The following is an 18,474-nucleotide window of genomic DNA, read 5'->3' on the forward strand; positions in this document are numbered from 1 at the left end:
TCATTTGCATCAGTCGCAAAAAATGTGTGCGAAACTGGTATGAGTCAACGGAAATAGCAATATTTTAAATTTAAAAAAAGCAGTACGAAAGCAAATTCGGAAAAATTCGTTTAGAACGACTAAGTAAATGATGTGTGAATATTCATGTATCAAAAAAAATTTAACGGAAAAAATACCCAACTCTTGTGGTTTTCGAAAGTCGTTACTCAATTAGGAGTTGGAATGTAAAAGCATATGTTCAATAACACATAAAACCGTAATGAAACGGTAATAAAAAATAATTTCAAAACTCATTGGCTATACGAGTGTATGCTTGCAACTAAAGTATTTAAGTGCCAAGCTGTATTCAGTTCATTTCAGGCAAGTGTTGAGCGAAGTGTATGGCTGAAGAAGGGCCTTGCAAGACTCCATAAAAGAAATATTTGTTAAAAAAAAGCTCCTAGGACTGCGCAACTTCACTGCATTAGTAGGGAAAAGAAGTTAAGATTTAAATTTGCCAAAAGTATTCGTACCAAAGAAGCTCTAAGACTTATTGCGTTAATGATTTATCTCTGGTAGTTGATTAGCCGATCATGAAGTGGCTTAGCAACAACGAAGCATAAAGAAGCCCGCGCGTTATTGCTGCTAATAGGACTAAGTTGGGGTCTCTCCCCATCTATCGTATACTGGCTTTACACGGCAATTGTCAGACCAATCCTAACATACGGCATATTAGTATGGTGGCCAGCTTTAGATAAATTGTACGTCAAAAGAACCATGGCACACGTACAAAGAATGGCCAGTCTCTGCATCTGCGGGGCCCTCAGAACCACACCCACAGATGCACTAAATATTATTCTTAACATTCTACCAATAGAGCAGTACGGTAAGCAAACAGCTGCCAAAGCAACTCTCAGACTAAGAGAAATCGGCCTACTCAGAACGTACCAAAGAGGGCACTCCTCAATTTTAGAACAATTCCCCTGCATTCCCAGCACAACGGATTTCTGTAGGACCAAGGACATCAATTTCGATAAATCCTTTGTCACAGTATTTCCTTCCAAAGAGGAATGGGATAACGGGCTCATTGTCAAGATAAATGACTTAAACATCTACACAGATGGCTCAAAACTAGACAACCAAGTAGGCGGAGGGGTCTACTCCGACAAACTCGGAGTATGCCAATCATTTCGCTTGCCTGATCATTGCAGTGTATTTCAGGCGGAAGTCACTGCCATAAAAGAGGGACTTAAAGAGATAAAAACGAGAGTATTATCCGCAAATGAAGTCTTCATTTACTCGGACAGTCAAGCAGCAATAAAAGCGCTGGAATCAAAAACACACTCGTCAAAAACAGTTCTAGAATGTTTTAAACTACTAGATGACGTATCTAAGTGCTACAAGGTGCACCTTATCTGGGTGCCAGGCCACAGAAACATTGCAGGAAATTGTAAGGCGGATGAACTTGCAAGAACCGGTACAACGCTCGGTCTCGAACCGGATAAGGCGCTGATACCCATGCCCATAGCCACTTGTAAATTACTTATAGACAGGGAAACCATCAAAAAGGTAAATACAATCTGGCAAAACCTCACAACATGCGAACTAAGCAGACAGACATGGCCGAACTGGAACAGCGGTCGATCGAAGATCTTGCTACGATTCAACAGAGAATCTATAAGAAAAATGATAGGTGTTTTAACTGGTCATTGCTTAATAGGCAGCCACGCTAGAAGGTTAGGACTCCCTTACTTCGATTTCTGTAGAAGCTGTCTTAATACAGAAGAAGAGGAAACAGTCAGACACCTTTTATGTGAGTGTGAAAGCCTAGCTATGAGAAGGCTGCGCACTCTCGATACAGCATTTCTAACCGATGTAGCGGACATAGCCCATCTAAAACTAACGAAGCTCTGCTCGTTTATTAAAGCAACCGGATGGTTTGAAAAGGAACACGTAGAGTAAGGATAAGCTCCAGTGGTATCACAATGGACCTGCCGAAGGTCTAAGTGTGTCTTGCGACAACCACCCTACCTACCTACCTACCTATTGCTGCAGCGTTGTTAGTGCAGTGAATGAGTATTTTCACAGACTCTATTGCACTTGTATTCTTAATATGTTGCCTTTTGTTATGCAGTGTTGACTAAGTAATAAAATCAGTCATAAGAGAGATATCTTTATATTTTGCGTCCTATAAGAAAAACGCAGTAAGATAATAATGAAATGGCTTTACTGTTTTTCAAAACATTCTCCTTGTAAGGGAATGCATTTCTGTATTCGCTTGAGCCAATTCTCAAAGCACTTTTGCCACGCAGAAGTGGATATCTCCAAAAAGACATTGAGAAATGTTGACCTGACATTTTTTTTTTCATATACGGGAACAAAAATAAATAATTACGTACCAAATCAGGGCTGTAAGGCTGATGACCCATTAATGCTCAAAAAGCCTCTTGTGAGAGTCAATACATGAGAGTCTTGGTGAATGATGACTCGTTTCGGTGGTTGGTTTTCCTTAATCGTCCGAATGGTTCTGGGAAACAAATGATTTCAATGAGGCATAGTTGCGATATGACGAGATTTTCCGAAAATAACAGGCGACCAGATACAGATTTCAAGTGGGGATAAGACGATCCACGAATAGATCTAGTTTTTGTCGCACAAACATATGTATATCTTCGATCAGTTAAAGTCTGAACACGCAATGCCTGGACCATATGGCGGGTAGGGTGAGACTTTTCATTTCAGTGTTGTGAGGTAATTTTAACGATCTGAACAATAAGTAGCTGAACGATGTAAGGTCAGGCACGTCCTTTCTTCGCGCTATTATTTTCGTGGGTATGCCTTTCGTTCGACTTATCAAGGAATTAGTACGTGAGAATAATTTTGGAAAAGTGGATCTGATAAACATTGCACCGGGAAAGAAGAAAAGAAATTTATTTTTTAAGGAATAAAGTGAAAAAAGCTGTCAGGAAAATTTTGTTGAAAATTTAAGTGATTTGAGCAGCTGAAAGCTTAAAATTTCCTGAACCAATTTGCTGCGTAAGCGAGAACTGTCCAAGATTCAGATAAAAAACTACAAAATTTAGATACTAATTTGTTGAATTATACAATTAAGGTTGATATTATGATTTATAAGGTTTCTACAAAAAAAAAAGGTTTAAAAAAAAAACAAGAAAATGTCATCTCGAAAAACATTGTAAATATAATGATAATACTAATTTTGCACTCAGTTCAGCTCACTACCGTAACTACATATATACTGGAAAAATGCGCAATAAATAAAAATATGTACTCAATCGTTTCACATATGTGGCGGGTGCTGCCTCCTGGTGGCCAATCCATGACTCAAATTCTCGTATGAACGGTCGGTCAAATAAACCCTATCGCTTTCTGAGTTTACAAATTGCTCAATTTGAAAAATTTTCTCTTCTCAATGTTCGGAAATTGACCACTTTCAGCCAAGCGAAGCAACTCCTTCGCTCTCTCAAGTCTTACTTTTTGCTGCTTTGGTGTGAGACATGCGCTTTTTGGATCTTGTAAGGCTTGACTGTGAGATCAACGTGACGTTGCAGTCTTTTGTCGTTTCGCGTTGCTCCATGTCGTTTCGCGTTGCTACAAGTACCATTGTAACGAACAATCGTGCGATAAACAAAAACTTTATTTACTTTAAGGTGCTCGAGCTCACGAACAATCGCCGGTAGTGATTTTCCAGCCAAATATAATGCAATCACTCTATTAAGTTTGAAATCCATTACTGATTTTATTTTTTCGCATTTACTCTCCACAAAATGCTTCCACGCACTTTCAAACAATACTCTGGACTGTCATGTAGCCAACTAACAGACACCTGGTGCCCGCGCATTAGCTGGGCGAGCGGTCTGAAGTTGGTTACACTTCGAGTGCCGGGCCCTGTAGAGCTAAATTATATTAAAAAAAAAATCGTTTGTTTGCATTCAAAAAACTTCACAAACTTCTACGGCACCCAAAGTTTAATTAAACATTCAAAACAAATTTATCACATATAAAGTCCGTTTAAAAGTTAGTAATGAGTCAAAAAAAACTTCGAGCTAAAAATTCAAGAAATACCATTGAACAATCACCATATATTTTATAGTTTCAACTAATATTTTTCAAAAAATTCAAATTATTTCTCGACATAAGTGATTTATTTCTGAAGGGGTTTGATTTGAAAGCAGTACAATAAATTTTGATAAATAATATAATAATAGTTCTCCTTTATTGACCGATTTCCGGTACTTCTTAAGCAGAATGTAGTACAAGTTGATTTACCCTAATACAATGAGACATATTAACATATTCCATGCCAACGAGGATGCCGCCCTATAAACTATTTAAGGCAGCAAATACTTTTAAAGCAAATGCTTTCAAAGCCTGGGCTTGCTTCTGCAAAGTAAAAAGAAAGCCTAGTAAAAGTAGAGAGAGAATAAATCACAACTCTAAATGGCCACGGAAGTGCTAAATTTAAAGATATGGAATCCCAACCAACATTCAGAGATGAATTTGGCGTCCTCCAGTACAGTAGATAGCTTTTATGAGAAGCTCTTTTAAGACAAAATTGCATTCAGAGTATCGAAGACGTCTGCAATTTATTATTATTATTTTTTTAAATTTTTAAGCTTCACAACATCGACCTTGTGACCAACAAAATGATAGTCACGCACAAACCCACTCCGCTGTAGCGGCCATCATCAAAGTGGCGTTAGATCTTTAAAAAACATCATTTGCAATTATTGCACAGTGCGTGCAACAAATCAACTTCCCCAACATTTATGTGATTTGTATTTGAAGCCTGTTTTGAAGGAACCACTTTTATTTGCGTGTGTATGTATAAGAACTTGTTTTTACTCCACCATAAGGACTCATAGCAATGGGGTCAAATCTAATCTTCATATTGACAATTATGTTGTTTTTTTTTGTATTTCCTTAACGGTATATTCAGATACGTGAAGTATCAAAAAGACACTATAATTAAAATTAAACTCATTTGCATTAAAAATCTAATAAATTTTTATGTAGGTATTTAATCATCTTAGAGTATTTATGAGCAGATGATGTTTCACCCAGCGATTGCCGATTCTCATTTGCATTTGATGGCACTCACGATGTTGTTGTTGTAGAAATTAATTAATTTAATGATTAAACATGCATCTTTGAATTATTGCTTGATATTTCATTTTCATGCACACGCAGCTAAGTGGATATCTACTCACGCATACAAGCACATACACACATATGTATGTAGCTAACTAGATGTCTATACAAATAGATGAGTTAATATCCAATTACAGTTGAAGGTTTTGATGAAATTAAACAAATTAAGAAGAAGTGTTAATTGGCTGAACAGCAGGCGTGAATCGGATATACGCATACATGGTTAAAGTACGTTTAGATGGATGTGAATGTATCACTATGGAAGAACGGAATTCAAATTTCGAAACAATAGAAATACCAACGCAATGAAAATATTCATCAAAGCAATACTGCAATTAAATACCAAGCGCCTATTTGTTATGAACTAATCGGTAATTGCTTAAATTATTTTATTCGAGTATTATGACGAATTTTTTATTAATTTAAATATTCACTACTGGTGGGTATGTAATAATTGACGCCAAACTAAGATTATTCCATGCGAATAAGTCATTTCCAACCATCGATTTTTAAGCTCCCACGATCAAAAGTTGGCACTGTGTGTGTGGTACGAATTGCTGAGTGAAAACAGCCTGACATTTCCGATATCCATAGATTTTAACGAAACATTTTAAAAATCTAAATTTAAGAATATCAAGTGAAAAAATGAAAGTGATTATCAAAAAGAGTTTCGGGTGTTTAATTCGGGTGTTTAACAAATAGAAAATCATTTTTTAAGCAAAAAGTCCTATGCAACAACTTTTCGTTGTGTTTTTTTTAAGTTTATTAAAAATCAAAAAAAAAAAAAAAATCCGAAAAAGCCTTTAAAATTTTTCTCGATCAAAAAATTGGTTAAAAGAAAAATTATTGCTTTTAACAAAATTTTTTAATTTTTCGTAATTTTAAATTTGTTTTATTTTGGTTACAAATTTGTTTTTGATATGTTTTTTTTTTGGTTAAACTTTTTTTTAAAGATATTTTTCTAAACACTTTTTCGATCTAAAATAGACATTATCTTGTAAATTTTGTTTTTAAGATTTTAAAACTTTTTTTTATTTTTCTACATTTAGTAATAAGGCTATCAAATATATATGAAATTTGTATACAAATTATTTGAGACAATGACGATCAAAGCCAAGTGCGCAATATTTGTGCAAAATTCAGTGTGTATAGTTTTTGAAGAAAATACAAATTATTTATGAAATTTACGTATATAAATATATCTTAAAAGAATTACATTTTTTTCTATTATTTTTTATTTATGTAATTTATAGTTTCTCCCTGTTTCTATTTGCGCACAAATTCCATGTGAAGTGTCTGACCGAGGTTCTTCTCGAAATTGTGAAATGGGCTTGAAGTTCTTATACAAATGGAGAATCTTACTAATTTATATTGCCTCTAATATGCAGACACTTTTTTGCCATTCTATTTTTATATTATAACCGTCTAGTTCACAAGTTTCAAATATGATTGATGTACGGCAGCATTTGCAAAAATGATAAATCTTCCAATAGGGTGATTAGTTTTGCGCCACATGGTAGATACAAATGTCTATATAACAAAACAAATGTATGTCTCATTTAAGAATTACATACATATGAATGTATTTGTCATAAATAGTCTTTGACAATAATTGGTAATAAGGCAATTAATTTTGTTGCTGCTTTGTTACAAAAAAATATATCAAAGAGTTTATTGGAAACTCATTGCCATTCCGTAAATTTTAACTATTTTTTCTCAGTTAGCCTTAATTAGGTACTTCAGCTAAAAGTAATTACTTACTTTTTTCCTAGTTCTCAAAAGTGCAATATAATTTTATTATAGAATAGTAGAGATTTTAACTTTATTCAAAACCTAATAGACTTTTAAAAATATTTAAAGTACATAAGTTTATGACTTAATAAAAAGGAAGTTCCGCTCAATAAAACAAGGAGTAAATTAAGGCAAAAAATACTCTTAGTTGTTGAGTACTAAAAATACATTTTTTTCACTTTCAAAGTGGCTTAAGAATTATTCTTTATTAAAAAGTTTATTATAGGGTATGTGATAAAAACTTGATTTAATATTCGTTTGAGCACTAAAAATTTTCAAGTATTCCATATTCCTTTTTTTAAATTGCCTGAGTAAGCCATATTTCTTTATTAGCAAAATAAAGTTCGTTTTTATATCTCATTAAGGCACTTTTGAACGAAATATTTGCAGGGAAAACAATATATTAAGCCATGTGGTCTAACTTTTTAAATAAGTAAGGAAGGCTAAATTCGGTCCAGACCGAACTTCATATAGCCGCGCACAATTTAGTAAAAGTTAATATAGAATCTAATTTAAATTTTTTATTCTGATTTAATTTATTTTTTGGAATCTAACAAACTCATAGACAATGAAAGTTAGATGTTGCAATATCAAAGACGAATTTAGCCTAAACATATAAACAGTTTTAACAAATGTATAATACCCTTTTGCTCAAGTGTGTGGGTGTAAAAACATTAGTGGGGTGGCAGTAGTTCTATCAGCAAGCAGTTGTTGCCAGTTTTGGTCCGCGAGTGATATTTAATTTCCCACCTACCCCGGCCGATGGGAGACAAGCAACACCACACTTAAAGAGATCAAAGATGAGGTTTACACTTTGATATATCTTTTGTGCCCTCTACTTATCACAATACCTTAACCAATCCCAGTTCCTTCCGCAAACCTAAGATGGAGCTAAGTTAGGCTAGGTGTATGTGACTTTCATCTGACCACACCAGATCGACATGTGCCCTCCTTATTCTAGATTCTGGGAACTGGTCGCAGTCACAGCAGGGATCGTTGGACTGTATCCAGATCCTGTGCAGATGAAAACTTAGCCCGGCGTAGCCCCACAATTTGGTACCACCTTCTAGACATAGATTTGGGTGTTCCTTTCTGAGATCTTCTCTACTGGTATGTTATTACACGATAGGAAAGGGCTCGATTCTTATTAGTAATGAGGCAGCAACTTCTCTAGTCCAGTCAAACATCTTTTATAATAGCAGGCCTGGCTAATGGCTTCTTTTTAAAAAAATGAACGGAGAACGTATGATTGTTTCAAATTTGGTAAACTCCTGTAAGAGAGAAGATCAAATCCCTTGGCTGTGCAAGTAACATTTCTCCGATCTGGGTTCCAGGGCATAGGAACATAGAGGAAAATGAAATTGCTGATGAGCTTGCCAGCAAGGGGACTGAATTGGCATCCCCGTGACAGTTGTTAAAGGGGAACTGCACAAATTATTTCTCAGGAAAACGTAGAAAATATGGAGCTCCATTTCTTCATGTGCTATTTCGAAAACCCTTTGGCCCCAATATGATATGCGGACGACTCAGAAAGTCCTTGGGACTCCCCGCTATTCAATTTTCAAAGCTGTGTTTACCGGTCATTGGACGATCGGCACATACGCGGAAAATATAGGGTTACCATTTAACTCCCATTGCGGAAGCTGCGGGGACCTTTCAGAGGAGGAGACTATAGAGTATTTTCTCTATAAATGTCCGGGTTTGGCAACTAGACGACTAAGGTCACTGGGCGCTCCTTTCTTCGGCAGCCTGTGGAAGTGCGCCAACCAAAATGCAATCAATGTCCTCCATATATCAACAACTCTGGCTGGCTGTAGATATCTATCTGTTGGAAGTCTCATAATGGTATTAAAACGGCACTTTAGTGCTACTTCAGGAGTGCCAGACTGGCACTTCAACCATTTCACCTACCTACCTACCAACCTAGCAGTTGCTCCTCGGCAGGCAAGGCAAGTTTCCAAGTTAATTTTGCCTTGAAAGAGCTCTTCATAAAAACTCATTTACCTTTCGGAGATGGCATAAAATTGGAGGACAACCTCGGTCTCGAAGTCGAAGGGATATCGCCGACTATTTTCAAGAACTTCTGGTGAATAAATTGAAGAACGTTTAAAAAGATGATGTACTACTTGGTTTAGCAGTTTGTGCAAAAAATTACAAACAAAAACAAATAGACTTTCGAGGATATGGTTTATATGGAAGAAAATTCTCAACAGTGTGTGCAAAAAAAAAAAATTGTACTCACATTAGTGTGGTCCATAAGAAGTCGAGATACTGAGTATTTATTACGATATCTTCCAGCAATATTCTTTAATTAAAAATTAAATGCTAATTTTTTTTATTTTGAAATAGGTTGATAATAATATCGTAAAGTCATTTCCCATGCATTTTATATTTCAGAAACATTTTTTTTCGGTGAGTAGCACTAATAATTATACGGTTTAACTTTGCTGTTTTAGGATTGAATCACTAAATAAATAATTAAAAATATAAATAAAATAAGTAATATAAAAAAAAATCAATAAAATAAGTCGCTATAAAAAATATTTTTCAAAGGAGAAACTATATATGCATCTTTAGAAAAAACCAAAATATGAAATTCTAATAATTATTTATTCATAAAACTATATAAATACTTATATGCATATGTAAGTTTCAATAGCTCCGTCATGGAGCAAAGGGCCATAACACGTTTTTCCAACCTGTTGCATCCTTTGCATAGGTTTTGATCTCGTTTCAACTTAGCTTGAGATTCTCCATTTCGATTTCAAGCTGCCTTTTCCAGGTATGAGCTGGTCACCTTCTGCGTCTGCTGCCTTATGGGTTCCACGTAATTACTCGTCTAGCGATTTCTTCAGGTGGGTTGCGTAGCTTATGGCCAATCCAATTCGACTTACGTTTTACAATTCTTGTATTGATCGGCTGCTGTTGTGTCAAATGCCACAGGCAGTCATTTGTTATTGCTTTGAGATAGTAGATTTTTTGATTTGTCGAACGCACTTATAACATAAAACTGTATGAAGCATGGGATATAGTGGAACTTTAGTTTTGGAACTTTACACTTAGATTTCAAAATATTAATTGTTTTTGATATTTTCATAAGTTGTTTTTTTCTTAAATTTATGTAAATGAAGCATAGAGATAATCATCAAATAACAATAAAACAAAAAAATCACAATGCACAACATTAACCTTATCACCAGTCTGAAGCTGATTCCGAACGGCTGACGGTCTTTATGTGAGCCTTTTTTAATGACAGAATAGTTTTAAAGCCTTGTCACTGGCTGCGGACCGCAAAGCGCTATTAGAATAAATATTTTGAATCATTCAATGTGTCGTGTTCATAGTAGTCTTCTAACTCGGAGTCAACGCACAAACTTACTCGGCTATAACAAATGCTTTTTACTACAGCATTTTATTCCGGAACAAGCAAGTCGGATTTTTCATATTGAACCACCAGTACATATATCTTTGTGCTTTTGTACACTTTTATAAAAAATTATATTCATACAACAAGTGTGAAAATTATCTGTGTGTCTGATGTTTCTTCATTAATTAAGACTCTCAATTTCATTGCAGAGTTCAATGAGTTAATTAAAGTCAGTTGAGTCTTAGTTTCGTTTTTGTTTTCGTTTTCATTTGATTTGGTATTTCCTGCTTATCAACATAGGCAATGTCGATGGCAGTCACAGAAATATGAAAAAGCACAAAAAATAATGAAAAATTCTTACGTACTATCTTATACACGCATACACATACAAGGTGTGCCCTGTAGGGAAGTAGAGTGTTTTTGTCATGATGTCTTTTTCACAATGAATTGCAATCAACTGCAAATGGTGTGAATAGTTGGCCCTAGAAACAGTGTTGCCAACTTGGAAAACATTCGAAAGGGAAAGCAAAGATTACATTGAATTTTGAAAGTTTAAATAGTATTTGAAGTACTTAATACACATGCCAACTAAAATTGATTGATTGGGAATGAGAAGTGCTGAAAAAGTTAACATGGCTTCTTCTAAATATCCAGTCGAACTTTTTAGTTTCTTTTCTATAACTCACATAAATTAATTTTTTCATTTACATATGTTCTGACTAAATAAATTTCTTAAGAGAAAAAATAGATATTATTATAAATAAATGAGCGATTTTTAAATCGACCCGGACTAATATATATATATATATATATATATGTATATGGGGCATTCTTCGCCAACCGGACACCCCCATCTGCCCAGAACAGTTTTTATAAAAAAAATTTTTCCCTACGCCGAAATAAAAGCTTATGTCATGTACTTTAATTTGTCATGTGGCACTTTTTAAATATTCAAGATGGACCTACTTTTCTAAAGGGATTAATGCATCGATCTCTTCTCGATTTTCCCGACATTTTTTAGGCGATAATAGTTCTGAAAAGAACTGTTTGACAGGTATTAGATATTAATTTATTCTTTCAGAATTTTTTATAATAATCTCCAGACAGTTTAACGATTAAGACATATACAGAACTTGTGCTGTCAATAAAACTGTTAAACAATGTTTTACGAAGTTTAGCGATATCGACAACAGATGCGATAATAGTTCTAAAAAGAACTGTTTGACAGATTTATTTTTAATAGTTTCTTCGTTTAGACTTTTCTATAATTTGTTCAAATTATTTCTGTACCGTTTGACATGTGAAATACATCAAGAACTAGTGCTGTTAATGAAACAGTCGAACGTTGCACCAGAATCTCTCTCTCTACTTTTCTTAACAAACTACTTCATTTTTTTTGGTGTTTTCCAACATATTTGTCAATATTCGTCGTCCATCTTGAATATTTAAAAAGTGCCACATGACAAATTAAAGTACATGACATAAGCTTTTATTTCGGCATAGGGAAAAATTTTTTTTATATAAACTGTTCTGGGCAGATGGGGGTGTCCGGTTGGCGAAGAATGCCCCATATATATATATAATTGGCGCGTACACTCTTTTTGGGTATTTGGCCGAGCTGCTCCTCCTATTTGTGGTGTGCGTCTTTATGTTGTTTCACAAATGGAGGGACCTACAGTTTCAAGCCGACTCCGAACGGCAGATATTTTTATGAGGAGCTTTTTCATGGCAGAAATACAATCGGAGGTTTGCCATTGCCTGCCGACGGCGACCGCTATTAGAAAAATGTTTTTCTTAATTTTGGCGTTTCACCGAGATTCGAACTTAGGTACGTTCTCTCTGTGAATTCCGAATGGTAGTCACGCACCAACCCATTCGGTTACGGCGGCCCAAATACCTACCGAAAAAACTAAGTGCCTCTTGAAAAACCCATACCTCAGTCTTTCATCATCATCATTTAGCGATACAACCCGAGGTAAGTTTTAGCCTTTTCTTAAGCCCCCTAAGTCTTTATCAAACTATAAAGGAAACAGTTACTGTTCCTAGATCAGTCAAATTTTTTATGCATCAGTAAGCAGTCAGTTAAATTTGAAGAGGAGTTAGCTTTGTCATTTTCCACTTTCTATTTTGTTTTAGGTCTTAGGTTAAATGACATCCTTGGCTGAGTGCTTGGGATTTCAATTATGATCTCTCGGCCTACTCAAATCTATTCGATCGATATGTCTAAATGCTCGATTTTATGTTCTTTTCTATTTGAAAAATGGAAAATATTTATTAACATTTTTTAATTAGTATCCTTTCAACTTTCACGGCCGCCGTAGCCGAATGAGTTGGTGCATGACTATCTGGACATAAAACATGAAATGATAGAAAAGGTTTTTCTAACTGCGTTCGTTCCTCGACTGGCAATGCCAAATTACCGAGTGTATTTCTGCCCTGAAAAAGTTCCTCATAAAAAAAAACCGTCTGCCCTATGAAGGCAGAATAAAGCTGTAGGTCCCTCCATTTATGGGGAAACATCAAGACGCACACCACAAATAGTGCAGACATAATCGCCACAAAATCGATTTCTCTTTGAAAACACTTCATTGTTTGTGCACTAGTAGTATAGTATCGTATGTCTCACTGGGTTGTGCCCTCCCAGCTGGGTGTCGGCAGGTATATTTGTTTCCACGCTTTTTGTTCTCCACGCTTGTAACTGGCAAAGTTCACACATATTAACTTAGTAGGAAACTATTATACATTCATGCAGAGATACACTTTAAAAATATACCAATTAAAAATTAACATAACCAGTTTTTTTCTTCAAATCATATTTAGTTTAGACATGGTCTTCAAATGTATTTCAAATTGTTGTATTTGTGATGCAAAATGCGATTTAGACGAATGATATCTTAGCATCAAACTGAACCTTAAGTTTAAAAACATTTTGTGTTTGTTTTTGAAGTAATCGCTTTTTATTATCTACAAATTGAATTCCTAGTGTATCGCCGTCATATCTGTAAGTTTAATTAATTAAGCCTGGAATAGTCGCATGCGAACAATTAGCCACATACTAAATACCTGCATATGTATGTGTGCACATCTGACCAGCTAATCGCCTGCTGGTCTGCGAAAATATCAGATGAAAAGTGAAGGTGATTTTTTTTGGGGTATTTCGTTTTTTGTATTTTTGCCTACAGGTAACCGCCTTCGAGGTAACCATTTAATTAAATTAATTGTTCTCATCAGAGGCAAAACAAAAAAGGTGCTGGTATGCTAGTGGCGGCTAGAAAAAAGAGGTACAGCTATAAATAAAAGCCAAATGCTAATCGACTGACAAGCATTTAACGCCAGCTAGCGATTGCTTAAAAATAAATACATACATATTTCTGAATGTTCGCCCAGCAAACCCAAACGCCCGGGGGAAAACATCTTCTCAACTGGGCTTACGCGGCAATACTCGGTCCTTCGCTAAGTGTTTCACGGATGGGCACACCGTATAGTTAATGTGTTAGCAAACATGAAAATTTATTTTGAGATGCAAGAAAGTATGCAGGAACTGATACAATACCACAACTTCTCGTTATAGGACTAGTTTCTGAGTAGTCCAAAGAACAGGTAGCAATATTTAATAGCTGGTTAAAATAATTGCATAATAGGCTACGGACTGTCTATGTTAATCGTGTTCATAGGAACTCGACAATGTCGGAAGCATATGCAAACAAGTGGGGCAAGCAACTCAAAGCGGCTTTAGTAAGGTTCCAATCGTCTTGAAGAAAGCATCGAAAAATTAAAGATATTCGTACTCTTCAAATCAGTATATGATGCAAGGTGCTACAAAATTAATAATTTAATCTTTTTTAAATAACGTTTTTACTGAATACAAAAAAAAAATATTCTGAGTGATGGAAACCTTTATTTTAATCTTAACGCGCTCCATTGTTTGCCCGTTTAAGTCTTTGTCAAAGATTTATAAAAGTTCGACAAAATTTCATCAAAATTCAAAATTTTTAATCAGAATTTAAAAAAATAGAGTGCAAGTTTGTAATGGTTCAGAACTCTTTTTTTATAATTTTTTTTCGAAAAGGTCCAATGACCATTTTTTACACATATATGGAGAAAATGCGAAACAGCGTCCTAAAAAAGATTACCAAAAATTAACAAGAATTTTGAGTTCCTTCAAACTTGCACTTTATTATGCTAGAATTAAATACGTTATAAAAGATACTCCGAGTAAAACTAGATACTTTGAAAATACTATATATAAATTATGAAATTTTGATGGAAATATTATTTTAAAATTTTGCACAAAGTGTGAAACTTGGATTTATAATTAAAATTAGTGGAAAAGAAAAAAATATATGGTGAAAACTTATTACTATTTCGCGAGAACCGCTTTGAAACGATTTATACGTTAAATGAAAAGAGGAAATTAAGGGTGATTTGAAAATCCTCTTATCCAAAATAGTTCACTGAATAAATTAACCGCTTTCGTTTTATTGACTAATTTCGGGTACTTTTTGTACAAAACGTTGAGCTTTTAAATCGATTCATCGATGCCCTGGAAACGCAACCGGTCAAAGTGCTATGAAAAATGGTTCACAGGAATGCAAAAGTGTACGGATTATCAAGAATAATATAAAAGAAATACCGTTTTTAATCACCAATGTTTATTCTTTAATAAAGAGACTGGAAATATAAATAGTGATCCTCGTAACCCGTCGCAGCCGAATGGGTTGGTGCGTGGCATTTGAGTGTGCGTAGGTTCGAAACTCCATACGGGAGCAGCAAATAGTAGAAAAAGTTGTTTCTAATAGCGGTCGCCCTTGGCAGACAATGGCACACCACCGAGTGTATTTCTGCTATGAAAAACTTCCTTTTAAAAACTATCTGCCATTTGGAGTCAGCTTGAAACTGTAGGTCCCCCCATTTGTGAAACACCATCAAGACGCGCATCAGAAATAGGAGGAGGAGCTCAGCCAAACCCCTAACAGAAGTGTACGAGCCAATTATATATTTATATTTATTTTAATTCTCGTATTCTTATATTCTGAATATAGTCCAGTCAGTCTCTAAATATCAGCTTTCGAAATGCCTCGACCTCAGCTCCACCCAGCGCGAGTTTCTTTTTATAAAATTAGTTTTAGTAAAAATATGTTTCTTAAAAACTCACCTCAGATGATAGCAGAGTTTTTAGCTGAAAAGGTCTGCATACAAATTTTTAAAAATTTTATCAACGGAATGAGAATAATGGGATATTGGGAAAATCAAATCGATCCAGCCCACGTAAGCATCAGTGTCCGGAATATTTTGGCGGAAGGCTTAAAATCAAATACATTTTATAATGGGAAAATAGTACCGATGGTGCTGTTATTTATATTTATGCTTTATTTCTACTTTTTTGTTTTATTTTATTTTCTATTCTTGTTTTGTTAACTTTTAATTCACATTTTTATTATTTTTCTTTGTCTAGTTTTATGCTATCTAAGATTTAGTTTTCATATTTTTTATTTTATTTTTAATTTTTCTTTTAGATTAACTATGATTTTTTTTATTTGTATTAAAGATTTAATTCAACCTTTCGTAAATGTATCTATTTCATTATATTTAATTTTGTTTTATTTTTATATCTGTTTTATTATATTTTAATTTACTTTACTTAACTTTTATTTTCTTTTTATTCTTTTTCTTTTTATTATCATTTTTATTGCTTCTATTGATTTTTTTTGTTTTATACATACTTTTAAGGTGTTTTATTCGATTTTATTTATTTTATTTTCTAAAGTTAAATTGGTTTTTTTTACCGTATTTTTAAAAAATCAATGAAAAGCCTAAACAATTTCAAAACACTATTTAAAAAAATGTTGAACTGTTTATTCAGAATTTTTAGAAAACTTCTACGTGTGCAGAATTTTCTTCCATATAAAGCACATGTTCGGAAGCCTTTTACTCCTATACCTATGATTAAAAATAACAAAAAATTATTAAAAAACTCATTGAGATTTTTGAGCGATTTCAAGCTTACACTTCACACCGAAACTGAATGGGCTATAAAACTACATACCTAGAAGTTTTCTAAAAATGCTGATTGAAGGGTTAAAAAGTTTGATGACTTTGCTGATGATTTTTAAGTTTGTTACATACATATTTGGGAATTTTCTATTAATTTTGAAAGTGAATAAAAAAAGGGTTTTTTATAAAAAAATTTGTGAGAAAAGTTTTGCTTGAAAAGTAATGCAAAACATTATAAAATGTTAATCTGGCTCAATTATGGGAGCATAAGTTTCCATTTATTGATAAGCAAATTTAAATTCTTGCCAATAGAGTTTTTAAAAGGTAGGTTGGGTAATTTAGTAATGTGTCTTCAATCACACGCATGCAATCATACGTATGCAAATTCGCGTTTCTTGTTTGTTTCTTCGAAATTTCAGCTGTAGTTACACAACATTTATGTACGTTTAGATGTGTGTGCTACATATACAGAATTTTAATACTAACTTTTGTGTGTGAACTCGCACCTAAACTCTTAAATACACACACACGCATAAGGGTGCATACATCTTTGGCTGCTATAGGCCCGCTTGGATATGTGTGTATATGGGTGTGATTTCTCAGCTGTTAACATGACAGCTGACATCTTTTATGGGTTTATAATATTTTCTGTATATGAAATACGATGAATATTCAGGTAGTGTAACAGTAGTAATTGTTTGGAATTGTTAACGTACTTGATTGTTTCCTTTCTCTTAAGTAAACCATGAAAGGCCTTTGTTACCTTCGTTATATCGATACAAAGAAGAGTTATGCAATTGAAGCGCCCGATCGATTGTGAAGAATATAGGAAGAGTATTTCGTTACGATGAATTACTCGCGTTGAGAAAAGTAAAAGTTTACAATCATCGCTGATTGACGGGCATATATTTTATATGGGTGGTGGTGTGTGTGCACACGTTACGATAAGTTCATGCATATGTAGTTATAATTTATTCATGTACTGTTATTATTAAAAAATTAATGAGTTTTGTGGGTGTTGTCCGAAGTGAAGTGTTGTACTCGCATATTTTTGAAGCTATTTTGTGGCTTTGCCGTGGATGAGTGATGTTCGCGCATGCGCACCTGTGTTGATTATAAGTAAGCATATCTTTGTGTGTATGCAGTTACCTTTATATACATATCTATAGGCATAAATCATATGTAATATAATAGGCGTGTAATTCGATTACAAGACATTTACGGGGCGTCACTTTAAGCCATTATTAATACTTGTAATTGATATACACATTTTCTGTTGTACTTAAATATGTAAGCATACTTGTGTGTAAGTGTATGCATAATAGTATCTTTATACTTCCATAATTCTGTGATTTTACTGCTAATTGATTTGGACCCCGACTCTGTCTTAATGATGCCTATTTAATGGTGTTCACAATGAAGTTGAAATAAAAATCCATTATGGATTTGTAAAAGATGCCTAATCAATTATTAAAAATGTACAATATATTTTTTATTGCGTGTATACATACACAAATACATACACACATATTTCCCCTACGCTATTATTTATTAATTTACGTGCAGATAAGAACTTGACCAACAGAATTTGAACTGACATTTTTTTGTTCAACATTAACCTGTTTTAATAACACAATTTTTTGTTTTTGCTTTTCTTCCACTCTTTCAGTGAACCACTAAACAACGACAGTAGCACGCAGAGTCCCATCAACATCGCCAACTATTGTCGTCCAGCATACATTACCTTCACTTACATACTCACGCACGCATTCAGCAGTCAACAACATTTCGCACGCAACTCGTTTATCCAGCGCCCTTCACAAGTATTCCTCTCCCACCAATCGGCATCGTGCTGCATAATGCATTCGTGCGACAACAGCAACAGTAGCCCAACTAAACTTTGTACCTACGTGGCGTTATTACCATTATGATTCACCGCGTGACGTGTACGTGAATCATAAAAGGCGAAGTGCATTTATTGGCATTTTTTGTGTTTTATTTTCCTTTGGACTCATTTGAATACCAAATTTGCGTTACTTAAAAGTGCAGAAGTGATAGTAACAGCAGCAGCAGCAATAGTAGCAGCCGCTAAGCGTGGAGCGGGAGGAGCAGAAGCGAAGAGCGAACGTGGAAGTTTGGCCTACGTCGTGTAGGCCTAAAAGTGGTTATTCGCC

The 18,474-nt window shown here is 34.4% G+C and overlaps 1 protein-coding gene across 1 annotated transcript in view; it reads left to right on the forward strand.

Annotated features, from left to right (window-relative positions):
- LOC129236431 (uncharacterized) overlaps positions 1-18,392 on the forward strand; it is a 46,798-nt gene extending 28,406 nt beyond the window's left edge. Inside the window, exon 3 of the mRNA XM_054870824.1 lies at positions 17,970-18,392. Within this exon, the coding sequence (XP_054726799.1) occupies positions 17,970-18,231 (262 nt within the window). The 3' untranslated portion in view covers positions 18,232-18,392. The remainder of the gene's footprint in view (positions 1-17,969) is intronic.
- Positions 18,393-18,474: the final 82 nt, after the last annotated feature.

The sequence above is a fragment of the Anastrepha obliqua genome, chromosome 1, assembly GCF_027943255.1.
Source record: "Anastrepha obliqua isolate idAnaObli1 chromosome 1, idAnaObli1_1.0, whole genome shotgun sequence".
NCBI lineage: Eukaryota > Metazoa > Arthropoda > Insecta > Diptera > Tephritidae > Anastrepha > Anastrepha obliqua.